At 41.7% G+C, this 12,500-nt stretch overlaps 2 protein-coding genes across 3 annotated transcripts in view; one reads left to right on the top strand and one right to left on the bottom strand.

The window, feature by feature from the left end:
* Window positions 1-3,244, top strand: part of stk36 (serine/threonine kinase 36 (fused homolog, Drosophila)) — a 9,778-nt gene extending 6,534 nt beyond the window's left edge. For both annotated transcript variants that reach the window (XM_010776631.1, XM_010776629.1), the window contains exons 13-20: window positions 125-188; window positions 487-597; window positions 692-766; window positions 883-1,000; window positions 1,086-1,212; window positions 1,305-1,470; window positions 1,666-2,571; window positions 2,924-3,244. In XM_010776631.1, coding sequence (XP_010774933.1) covers window positions 125-188; window positions 487-597; window positions 692-766; window positions 883-1,000; window positions 1,086-1,212; window positions 1,305-1,470; window positions 1,666-2,571; window positions 2,924-3,034 — 1,678 coding nt within the window. In that variant the 3' untranslated portion in view covers window positions 3,035-3,244. The remainder of the gene's footprint in view (window positions 1-124; window positions 189-486; window positions 598-691; window positions 767-882; window positions 1,001-1,085; window positions 1,213-1,304; window positions 1,471-1,665; window positions 2,572-2,923) is intronic.
* A 3,264-nt stretch (window positions 3,245-6,508) lies between these two features.
* On the bottom strand, window positions 6,509-10,348 carry atf5a (activating transcription factor 5a). The gene is made up of 4 exons (XM_010776628.1): window positions 10,133-10,348; window positions 9,004-9,252; window positions 7,546-8,731; window positions 6,509-7,458 (listed from the first exon to the last, which is right to left on the bottom strand). Exons 2-4 carry the CDS (start codon window positions 9,143-9,145, stop codon window positions 7,272-7,274), a joined length of 1,515 nt encoding a protein of 504 aa, XP_010774930.1. The 5' UTR covers window positions 9,146-9,252; window positions 10,133-10,348; the 3' UTR covers window positions 6,509-7,271.
* Between the last annotated feature and the right edge of the window lie 2,152 nt (window positions 10,349-12,500).

The following is a 12,500-nucleotide window of genomic DNA, read 5'->3' as shown; positions in this document are numbered from 1 at the left end:
AGTTCTAAGGATTTAGCAGCCAGGTATATATTACACAGTTATTAACGGATTACACATAAAAAAAAAGTATAAAAGTAACTAGCATACATCAGTCAGAATCTCATCGACTGTTCTCTTACTGTAGACTGGAAGACCTCACCAAGCCTTTCATCACAATTCTCACTCAACCAAACCTCCTTCCTTTGGCAGTAAGTATTGAAGTCAATGTGTGTATATTTAAGCAATAGCTCACGACAGGCCGTGGTATATGCTCATTATATCACAGCTAAGGGGCGTGGTTCGGCCCGACGCGAAGCAAGCAGTTTGCTTTTCAGCCCAACTGTATACTGTTTTTCTCAGAGGCGGAGGGATACTGACTTGTTGTGAAAAGTAACTTACAATTCTACCCGTGGTATACGCTCAGTATATCACGGCTAAGAACCAATCAGATTGCTTGATTTGACTTGTCCGTTTTATACACTGTTGATTTTGTGATCTCTTTCTTAGACGCTGGCTGCCTCTGTTTTGTCTCTGTTTACGCAACACGAAGTTGATGTCAAAGTTGATATGGATATCCTAACATCTCTGCTGAAAAATCTGCTTTTGGACTCATATGAGGTACTAAACCCGTGAGAAGTATTTTGGCAGAAATTTGACCGTTTTTTTATGCAAGTTTTAAAATGATCCATGATTGTCTCCTGTGCCTCGTCAGCCCCGACCTCCTCTCCCTTCTGGCTGGGGATTCTGTGATGGCCTCCTGTCTTTACTCTTAGATACACTCACTGAGGTCAGACAACTACTACTACTACTACTACTACTACTACTACTACTGTATGTGATGAAAACAATTTGATAGACCTGGAATTCTTGATCTGAGATTTGCCTGTTCTTTTCTTTTAACAGCACGATAATAGCTCTGGGCCTTCATGTTTAGATCCAGTACTGTTTCTGGATTTATGGAAAAAGATTGGAACCTCACTAGCTAAGACAACACCAGACACAGGGTTCTGTTCAACACATGGTAAATATATGCCTCTAATTGACCCTTCATATAACAAAAAAAACACTTAAGTCTTTAAACATCTGTATTTATTTGTTTACATCAGGGCTGGATGACTTCCTTTCTATCGCTCTGTTTGTCTTCACCAAGGATCCATACTCATGCATCCCTCTGCTTTCTGAGTGTGGATCAAAATGTGTGTACACCCTTGGTCTGCTGCTGGGCACTGACAGGTTAGTGTTACCCTTTATATTTGTACCACTGAAGTTAGAGCAGCAACGCTACTACGCCTGCAGCTAACAACAACATCCCGTATACCCTGCAGTCTTCATTTGTCTGCTGAAGGCAGTCTCGAGAGACATGACGACAGCCTGTCGGTGTTGAGCTGCCACTTGTTGTGCTTTCCGTTCGCCCTGGACCCGCCTCCACACACCATGGCCACAATCCTACAGCTCTATGACAGTTGTGGTATTGTTGAAAGCCTCCTGCAGGTGAGGGCCTTCACCATGCTCCGATAAAGACCTCACTGACAAAACATAATTCTCTGATGCAACACTGCAATAGTCTCACATCAGCCGCACGCTACTCCACATCTTAATGTGCTTTGGTGAAAACATTGTTTGTTGTCGGCTGTTTGATCTGTGACGAGTTGTCTGGGTGATTTTGTTTTTTGTGTTTTCTGGCAGGTTATTCAATCTCTTCCTCATCCGCTATTAGAGCTGCCTCTGTCCCTGCTGAGCCGCTTGCTCCTGTGTGACCCCGAGCGCTCTGTTTCCCGCCTCGGAAAATCTGCTTGTGTTTTTTTCGCGCCACCCAGGGACATCCAGCTTTCTGCAGGTCAGACTCCGCTGAGCAGAACTGCCAGCTCTCTGCTCTCTGACCTGCTGCAGCTAGACACACTGTGGGACTCTGCCGTGGAGCTGTTGACTCTGTTGTCTCTAGTGGCCCGTTGTTCCCGTTGTCCCGCCCACATTCAGCTTCACCTGGAAGCCTCGGCACTGCACCAGGCTCTGACTCACCCCTGTGACCAGATCAGGGCTGCCGCTTGCAGACTGATAGGAAACGTGGATCCATTCAGGCCTCCTACACTGAAACCTGACATTTTCAAAAGCATGATAAACTGTCTTCATGATCCCTGCATGCCTGTCCGGAGGATGGCTTGCCGGGCAGTGGGGAACTGGCTGGGGTATATTGCAGCGGGGGCAGGGTTTAAAGAGTCCAATAGAAAGGGCAGTGACACTTCAGGGAGGGGCAGAGAGAAGGAACACAAGTTTCACCTCGGTAAGGGTGATTTGGGTACTATAGCAGAACAGGGAGTGGAAGATGAGGGGCGGCGCAGGTGGATGGAGGACGCAGGGAGGGCGGCGGCCATGTTGGCGCCTCTGATCAACGACCGCGACGCCCTCACACGGCGCCACTGTTGTGCAGCCCTGGGAAACCTGGTGAAGGGTGACAGCGCTGTTTCCTCGTTGTCGAAGAAAGACATGTGCAGCTTACTTCTGAGGGCCGCATGCATGGATTCCCATAATGCAGTGAGGCAAGCTGCCATCGCAACCCTGTGCCTGTACAGCGAGCAGGAATCAGTACGTCAGGTAAAGAAATAAACAGGTTATAGCAGGGACGATGTCGACAGTAAAGTCAGTTTGCTGATCATGACATTACAATGAGGCTCTTACCTCTTTAAGAATGTGGTTAAAATTACCTATTTGGAATCGTCACGTGTTAATTACTAAAAGAAAGCAACAAGTATGAATAGTTTCTTTATGGAAAAAAAGAAGCCACAATATTTTTATTTGAATGTCCCTTTTATTACTATCAGTATTTTCTCTTTCATTCCTTCATACAATTGTTTTACTTTTATTATTACCTGCGTTCTACCTGTCATGGCTTTGTGCATGTATACAAATATTCTTGTTAGTAACTTTCTTTTCTATCCCTTTGAAGGTCCTTAGATCCCTGGATGCCAGTAAGAAACTTGTTCAGGCCTCACAACATGCACCTCCACAATGTGACTATCAGCAGCTCATCAGACAGCTGGAAGTGAGTCCAGTCTAGGAATAAGGGCAGACTTAAATGTTCTCCTTCCTTACCTTACTATAAGTCTTCCTCCTGCTGTGTGCCGTAGAGAAATACAGACCTAGAGTTGTTTTCTAGTGTTTTTGGAAAAAAAAGAATCAAAATGATGGAATAAAAAACTAACTTTTATAAATTGAGATCTTTGTTGGCACAGCTGAAATTGTGTTCAAATAAAACAATAGTTTATTTAATGTTTTTATTTAATGATATTGTTTGTTCAAACATTGTAAGAAACATAACAAATAGGCCTATCGAAATTTCACAGAAATTAAGCAAGAATATATTTACTAAAGTAGGCCTACTGTACTTAAGTACACATTTCAGATACTTGTACTTTACTTGAGTATTTCCATTTTATGCTACTTTGAACTTCTACTCCACTACTTTGATTGAATACCTCTAGTTACTTTACAGATTTGGATGAATGATGTGAAATATAATCAAGTGTTAAATCTGACTTTAGTTCCACCGGGAGTAAATTCACAAGCTACCCTGCAGTATACAAAGTCATTCAGACTAGCTGCACCTTTACCAGCTTTGAGAACACTTTAATGATCAATCAAAAAATATAAACGTAACACTTTTGCTTTTGCTCCCATTTTTCATGAGATGAACTCAAAGATCTAAAACATTTTCTATATACACAAAATAACCATTTCTCTCAAATATTGTTCTGAAATCTGAAAAAATCTGCGATAGTGAGCACTTCTCCTTTGCCGAGATAATCCATCCCACCTCACAGGTGTGGCATATCAAGATGCTGATTAGACAGCATGATTATTGCACAGGTGTGCCTTAGGCTGGCCACAATAAAAGGCCACTCTGAAACGTGCATTTTTGCTTTATTGGGGGGGTATGGGGGGGTCCGAAAACCAGTNAGAGGGATCCTCTCCTCTGTGCTCTCCCTGAGGTTTTCTCCCATTTTTCTCTTTATAACTTGTGGTTTTCTCTGGAAGTTTTTCCTTGTACTGATGTGAGGGTTCTACGGACAGAGGGTTTCGTATTGTCATTACTGTATATTCTGTACAAACTTGTGAAAGTCCTCACTTGAGGACAATGTAACATTCTGTGATATTGGGCGCTGTTCAACAAAAGACGAAAAAGCAGTTACTACATTGTGCATATTAGGACAGTAAGAAAGGCACTACTTATTACTGCAAGAGCAGCTGGTGGTAAGGACTTCTGACAACTTCAATTTAAAACAGGCTATAGAGACAAGTGCCGTCAGTTTGAGGCGTGATTGAAGGTCATTCCAAGACCAAGGACCATAATAAAAGAGACTCCTTTTTCCAGCCTCAGTCCGCACAGCAGGAACCTGGAACCGTATCCAGGCACTGGATCTGAGGTTGTAAAAGTCACAAACTGGAGCAAATCTGGCACATATGTAGAGTGGAAGCTTTCCTAAAATGGCTTTACACATTAATAAAAACCAATGCTGCATCCTACGCATAGTGAGTGAGGACCATCCAGTTAGGCTATACAGTGTGCAATGATGAGTCCTATAGGGTGCATTTGATATATAACGCAGTGCAGCATGGTAGAGTGGGTCAAGTTTGGCCAAGACAGTGGGACAGGCAAATCTATAAATGGTGTCACCGTAGTCCAGCTGGGACAGGAATAAGCCAGAGACCAACCTTTTACGGGATGAAGTTGAAAAACAACATTTAAGTCTGTAAAGGAAGCCAATGATATAAAGTGTCGTGTTTCCTTATCCGAATTGACCGTACAGAGTATTTCGTCTCATGCACGGATTAAAAGACATTTAAGGCAAAACGGGTTATCGGGCAGCTGGAGGCTCAATCGATTGCTTTCTTTCTAAATGAAATCGTCTTGATGTATTGAACTGCCGGGCCGCTGACAGTAAAATATCGCTTTAACAAGCAGGCAGTTTTCGAAAGACGTTGAATACATTTTTGTAACTGTTTTCTTTTTGCAGCAACTTAGACTTAACACTAAACTACAGATGATAATAATAATAATACAAATAATACTTATGATAATACTGTTTTGAATTCTTTTAAATCATGTAGTCGATATGAATGCTCCGCGGGGTCGGATCAAACAGCAGCGCGTGCCGGCGTCCACCCGGCCTGCAGGTTTGAACTAATCTGTTATATTTAATCCTAAAACGGCTCGAATTGTTCCAAAAAGAATTACACGGGAGCTTTTAATTTATGATACTTGTTAAAGTTGATGCAGGTAAATGTAATTTCTAGTCAATTTCGCAAATCGGACAGAAAAAGGAAGACGAACACAAAGGACCGCTTCTTCGAGCCACACTTTATTTCTTTTAGAAGAAAAAAAACTTTACGTCACAAAAAGGAAATGTGCAGATATGATTAAATGAACATAACATTTTTGGTTTTAACAATCGGGAGTTGATAGTACACCGCAGACTGGTTGAACAAAGTGAGATACCTTTTTTGCCAAAAACTACAAAAAATACACATGATAAATACATCTCTAAAAGTGAACTTTCATATCCATGATTGTCTTAAAATAAATATGCAAAAATATATAACGATATAGGCAGTAATTGTAGTGGTTATTTGCTTAGCAACAAATCAAATTGAAAAATAATTTATACACAATTCCCTTACACTAAAGCTAACACAAAAGCCTGAACAAACATCCTAATGACTCTTTTTGAGCTAACTTTCGACAAAGTAACACACTCTACTCCCTGAACATACAAAAGTTCTTACAAATTAGTGCAGATCAGCCAGAGGCCTATAAAAGTTATTGCCTTAACAAGCACTTCAGAGAAACAATCCCCATCTTCTGAAATCTACATTTTCTACTCCGTTTATGGAAAAACATGCCGAGGGAAGCTGCTAAAACTCCACTAGTTAAAATATTATACAAAGAAAAATGGTTTTTTTACATAAGGAAAACCTGTACGCCAGTAGCACTGAAATATTTAGCGTGTACAATGAAGTATGGAAGTCTGCCTGGATCATCCACTGACATAAGACAGGAGGACAGATTGCATATCCTGAGCTGCAAAGTAGATTGTATAATTTGCAATAGAAGACATTTATACAAATACCGCACAAACACAATCACATTTCAGTTTCCTCCTTTAACAGTATCACTTGATCAACTTTTTTGGTCACAAATTTATAATTTGGAAAAAAACGAGTCATTTGTTACATTCAAAGTAATGCAAATATCAGGAAAAAAAATACAAATGTAAATACAGTGGACGAAATAATGTTTCCAACAAAGCAGGGTAAAATCTAAATGTTTGACATTCAGTAAAATAAATAAGAAAAAAAGGAATTACATTCTTAAAACATAAAAAAAACTCAAACAAATAAATATTTTGGTTTGTTTAACCTTAAAGGTGGGGTAGGTAAGTCACTTCAGAAACACTTTTTGTTATATTCCCTGAAATGCTGATTCGTGTGTGTTGGAGGAGGGGCTCTGAAAGTCTGAAGGAAGGGGCAGATTTTTTTCGGCTGCGTAGTTTCAAATTCTAGCGCACTCGAGCTGGTTTCTCCATTCTTACCTACCCCTAAAATAAATTGTCCAAAAACTTTATTAAAATTGCCAACCAATAGTTAAGGTTGAATACATTTATTTTGTGCTCTTCTTTACATTAGCCGCAATTGTAAAAGTCAATACATCTTCAAGCCCAATTCGAGTATTTTAAAATATTCAAAGCAGTTAAAATAACATTTGCTGTACAAGCGATGCGAGAAAATGATTGTAGAAAAGTATTTGGTTTAAAAGATGAAATCAAAAAGGAAGCGATGCAGTTTCACATAGTGACACCAACCACATGTTTAACAACCTCAACTATTAAAAAGTATAGTACAGTTATTGTAAATTTGAAAAAAATATGAATTTCTATTGCTGACATCAATTCAAATGTAAGGCTGTTAAATGATTAAACCCGCATAATGAAAAAAAGGTACTTTCCCAGAAATAACTGTACTTCAATTAGTAGATCCACGCAGTGCAATATCTTTTTTAATTGATTGTCATTTAAAGCATTGCAATGCCACAGTGCAGGCTCAAGTGATTAGAGAGAGCGAAAGCAATGGACGCATCGGATAAAGTGTTGGTTTTAACTGTCAAAAATAATTCACGTTAGCAAAGCATGCATTTCAAAAAAATTCAAACATTCACTTCTGGACAATCTTAAAGACACAAAAAGGCGCCACATCTTCCCTGCTACGCCCTCTTTAAATATACTTGCAGGAGCTCGGTGTTACGCTGTTGTGTCCTGCTTGAGCCTTTGGCTGCGGGCCTTGTAAACTTCAATCAGCAGGTCTTTGACGTACTGGATTTCACGTTCTACCGACTCTGCCTTGTCCCGGAGCTCCCGGTTCCTCCCTTCAAGGCCATGCAACTGTCCCTCCAAAGTATCAAGCTCCACCCTTTTTCTCTGGCGATACCTGCGTTAAGCAAAACAGATTACATTAATTGACCTGTGAAATAATCTTTAAAAAAGTGTCTTTTGTAACGCAGAAAGGAAAACGTACCTGTGAGCGGCAGTTTTGTTCTGATCTCTCTTCTTCTGTTTGCGCTCGCCGCCTTCACCTGGAATGAGGTCGTCTTCGTAGTTTAAAGCACAGTGGTCTTCTTCATTTAGCCTGCATGCTTGTCTGTGACACGGAGACTCCATGTTCAGACTCTCCCTAGACATTAAAAGACACTCTGGGCCCTGATCCTCCAGGAAATTACAGTGCAAATCATGCTGCCCTATCCGTAGACTCTCTGATTTCACCTGTTCGTTGATATTGCCTAAGAAGCTATGAAAGGCCTCTGACTGCGGTGCTGCTGGAAGATAACAACCTTCACTGCTCTCTGTCTTCCATGAGGCTTTGGTGACCTCCATGCTAGCTTTGATATTATTCAGCACCTCGTTGTTACCGGTGACTCCGCCGACCTCCCTCATGCTATACATCAGCAGATCCTCTTTTTTGTGCGGGACATCAAGTGATACGCCAAAACCAAATCCACCGCCGACAACTTTGGAACCACCTATGACATCTTGACTGAAACAGCAATTTTTCTCGTCTTTTGGTAGAGCGGCACATCTTCTGACCTCGACTGCACTACCCAGACAGTAGCTTTTCCCTAGCAGCTGCTCGTCCTCTACACAGTCGTAGCTACCGGTGAGGGTCACGGCCGAGTTACCTGAGTTACTTCCTTTGGAACTCAACAAACTGTTATCATAGCCCTCGTGGAACCTTGTCCCGTCAGGAACTCTTTTCCTCACACACCCGGTGGGGCGACTGACGCTATACGGGGCGTGTCTTGGAATTTTGGATCGCCCAATGGGCCCGCCACAGATGCTCAGCAGGTCCAGTTCACCGGTTGCCAGGGTAACAAGAAGTGGGCTGGATTCCGATTGGTTGGACGTGGAGTATGATGCGTATGGCAGCTGAGTGAACGGCTGAGGACCCGTCGGCAGTGGACCCCTGTCCCATTTTCCCAGCCTCGGCCCTTTCTCTGGCAGTGGTTCAGACAGGAAGTAGTCCTCTAGTTGGGCCAGTTCCTCTTGCAGCAGAGAGGTCATGACCTCCAAGTCCGAGGGCACCTGGATATCATTCTGAAGGGGTGAAGGGGGAAGGGAGGCATTGGTGGAGGAGGGAGGGGAAGGAGGGTTTGGGAGGTACGAGGAGAAATCCACTTCTTCCGTCATCCAGCCAGTGAGACCATCACCTATCGAGGAGAGGAAAAAATTGCAATCGTTAGATGCTAAATAACCTAGTTCGTGCAAACGCTATAAAAATAGCAAACTGCAGGTAGCTGTTTTTTTTATCTGCATAATCTGTAAATGCAAAGCCAGATTTCTTAAAATGATAGTTGTAGCTCATCAACGTATTAGGCGTAGCTAGTTTTTAACTTACTGTTCGAGAAGGACGAATGTGCTGCAGTGCCGATCCCACCTGGAACGGGGAAAAATATAAAAAAGCGTACTCGCTGCAACTCACCAATTAAGTGCTGAGTCTCCTCTGACACCTCCCCCCTGTACCCCTGTGATTGGCTGTGGTTAGCCTGTGGGTGAGAGAGAGCGAGGGGGTCTGCCGGGTAGACACGAAGAGTCTTCCAAACAGGAGCTGATGTTGCCATCATATTGTCTGATGGTGCTTTGATTCAGTCCAAGTCCAAGCATATGCTGAGAGCAAGCAGCGTCTGACAGATGGGCCACAGAGAGCAGGGCAGGGTGTGCATAATGAAACCTGGAAGGTAAACAGAAACATGGATCAGAGACATGCTGCTAAAAAGACAACAACTTATTTCGTCGACTGGGAATCAGGAATGTCACTCTTGCTGCACTTAGCAAGTTTTTCAGATGCTGCTTTTTAAGGAGGTGTCACAATTAAGAAATCCTCTGAAGGTCATCATTAAATAATCGTGGCGTTTTGAGCAATAAGGTTAATAACTCTTCAAAACATAAACATACAAAACAAATGTTAATGATAATAAAATTGAAAACAAACTATTTCCAAAACTAACCCTTGGAGTTGACACAGTCAGTGATACACAAGTGATAGCTGAGTCCTTTGAGCTTTGAAAAATGCACTTGACGCCCTCAAAGCACGTGGGACCCAGTGACGCTGCCCAACTGTTGTCAAGAAGCTCAATAGTACAGTAACTCTTGAGTGAGAGACAACCGAGACAACCTGAGCATTAAATGGGATTATTGCAGATCAACTGCTACAAATCCCGTGTTCCTTTTAAATAATCACATGTTTGATCAGCTAAACAGCTTAGGTGACAATAATGTGGTATCTAAATGCAAACTTGGCAAGGTGTGAATCTGAAAGTGGATGTAGGTTAATCTGCTACTGTATCTTAAGTGTACATAACATAGGATGAAGGCTACACATTTACATAATAATCCTCAAACGCTCTGTTAGCAAAATAACCCAAAACTGATTTAAATCTCGATGCAACGCTCTTAAAAAGCATTGGATATTCAGGCAAATAGTCTATAAATATATAAAAACATGTTTAAAGCGGAGAAACCAGTGAAATAACGGACCTCTGGAGACACACAAACAACCACACAAAAACAAACTTGACACAGCTGTATCAATAACGAGTAGTTTGACTTACTCCATTCTTGCAGAAAAAAAGGTAGAGCACTTGAGGTGCGTTGCTGAAGCAAGGCACGGTTTATTCACGGGTCCGAAAACTTCACGAGTTCAAAGAGCCATCTTTTGGCTCGGAATATCCGCAAAAAAGGACTAGTTGTTGCTTTGTTGTGGTCGACCTGTAAACTGAGGAGCTGTTTAATTGTGAGAAAGCATCAGTTCATTCACACCTAGCAACCAACTGCGTCACCAGGCAGAGCGTGCTGCTGAGAGCAGATCCCTCCGCCCCCTGCCTCAGCGTGTCACCGAAGGACGTCCCACAAACTCTCCGTTCGAAAGAATAGTTACTGTTTCTTAATGCCTGTTTCAAAAGTAGAGCCGAGCGTACATTTAATATAGTAGGTTTATTTGCAATTTATTAAAGTTTTGTTTTAATACAGCCACAACATGGTGGTGGTGCTGCTTATACCTTTGCGATGAGTTAAAAGGAAACATAACCGGAAAAAAGTAAATGGAAAATAAGCCCTGAAACAAAACTACCGTGTGCAGTAGATAATGGTCCATGGAGAGCATTTTGGTCCCCCAGACTAGTTAAAAAACTTAAAAGATACGCGTTTAGTAAGAGGAGTAACACATTTTGGCTCATAATTCTATGAAACGGGACTTTTCCAAGCAAAAGTGAAGTAACAAGTCAGACTTGTTGTATATTTCGTAACTCAGTCAGTGGTAATCTGAAAGTAATCACATTATGTAACGCGTTGTCGTTTGTTTTACCTATAACCCGCTGTTGCTATAGAGACAACGGAGAAGTAGGGACAGTGACATTTGTTTCCTAGCTTGATTAGCTGCTGATAACCTTGCTTTACGTGACCACAACTCTCTCACACACCAGTACAGTTCAGAGACTTACTTTATGTACTTTATTTGGCATGGTATTGTTTTGATAGGGGTATTATTTAATTCACAACAGACGTTGTTGTTCAGTTAGAAGTCTGTTGCATCTCCGTTGCATCAGTGGTCTACGCTCAGAGCGATTGGCTGCTCCTGCTCAGACCGCGGCTCTGTCATTGGTTGGATTCGGCTACATGTAAAATTTGATTGGTCGGTGGTAGGCAAGGCAGAGCATCACTCGGTTGTAATATTTTTTTCTGCACTGCAGACTGTGCACATGGTTCAGGTAAACAAACCGGGCGTGGATATGAGTGCTGCAGCTTTGAAAGCTGAGAAAAGCTTTTTGTGTAACACTTTCACCAAACAGCTTGTGGTAATGAGTCTGTCTGATTGATTATACAGTTGAGCAAACACAATGACAGTGAATGTCTTTATACACTTAAGATATAGAGTTTCTCTGAAGTCTATTCATATACAAATATTATAACTTCTATATAGTCTTCTACGTTGTCATCATAGGTATGCGGTCTAATTACTTTATTATATATATATATATAGGATTTAATTTAATAGGCTATGTTCCATTACACTGAATAACTGAATAATATAAGATATTCATCCCCTTATTATTCACTGTTATTATATTATTGGCTACTTTTGAGAGTCCTTACTTCCCAGGCTAATTTAGTGAGACAAAGCTGGCGGATGCAAATTGATTTAGTGGTAATAACTGTCGATTTTAATTACGTGAGGATTATATCTTTGTTTTTCTCCATTCAGCAAATCCCAAGGCTGAGTGAATGTGCTTTTCTCCTGTTGCTATAGTAATAGCGGACACTGCCCCCTATTTTAGACTTGTTTTCTGGTTGCTGTTGCCATGGGATTTGCATCTCTCTCTCTCTCTCTCTTCCTCCCTCCCTCTTTTCCTGTCTCTCTTTTTGTCTTCCCTCTCCCCCTCCATACATCCACCTCACCTCTGTGTCTGCACCCCTCCTCGTTCCTCCATCTCATTTGCTGAGTTGCATCTCTGCGACAATATCATTTTGTCAAAACCAATAGGCTTATTTCCAGTTCTGCTGAATTTGCATATTGATGGGACAGTATAGTGTCTGGCCTCTAATAGATTTGTCCACTGAGCATGACTGCGTGTCGAGTGAAAGATTGGGAACATCTTACTTAGATTGCCCAAAATCACATTATCCAGAAGGGCTAAATTGGAATTGTTTTAACACAAAGCGAAACCTGTCCTTTGAATGGACTTGCATGTAAATTGAAAGTAACGTGACTGCGTTAATCCGAGTCATTCAGAGGGACAGCAGGAGCTATTCAGCAAAATGCCCACCGTGTGTTAACTATCATATGATGGGAGCTTTGAGAGATTTGTAGAAGGGCAACCTGATGCAATCTAGATAAATGTGGTTGTAATGGAGACCAGATTAAGATAGTAGTAGCTGGTGAAGTGGGAAGGTCTCCCAGGAAAACGCTGACTTCTCTATCCG

Source organism: Notothenia coriiceps, unplaced genomic scaffold, assembly GCF_000735185.1.
Source record: "Notothenia coriiceps isolate Sejong01 unplaced genomic scaffold, NC01 NC01_scaffold00017075, whole genome shotgun sequence".
NCBI classification, from domain to species: Eukaryota; Metazoa; Chordata; class Actinopteri; order Perciformes; family Nototheniidae; genus Notothenia; species Notothenia coriiceps.
This window is presented reverse-complemented; position numbering and strand designations above follow the sequence as displayed.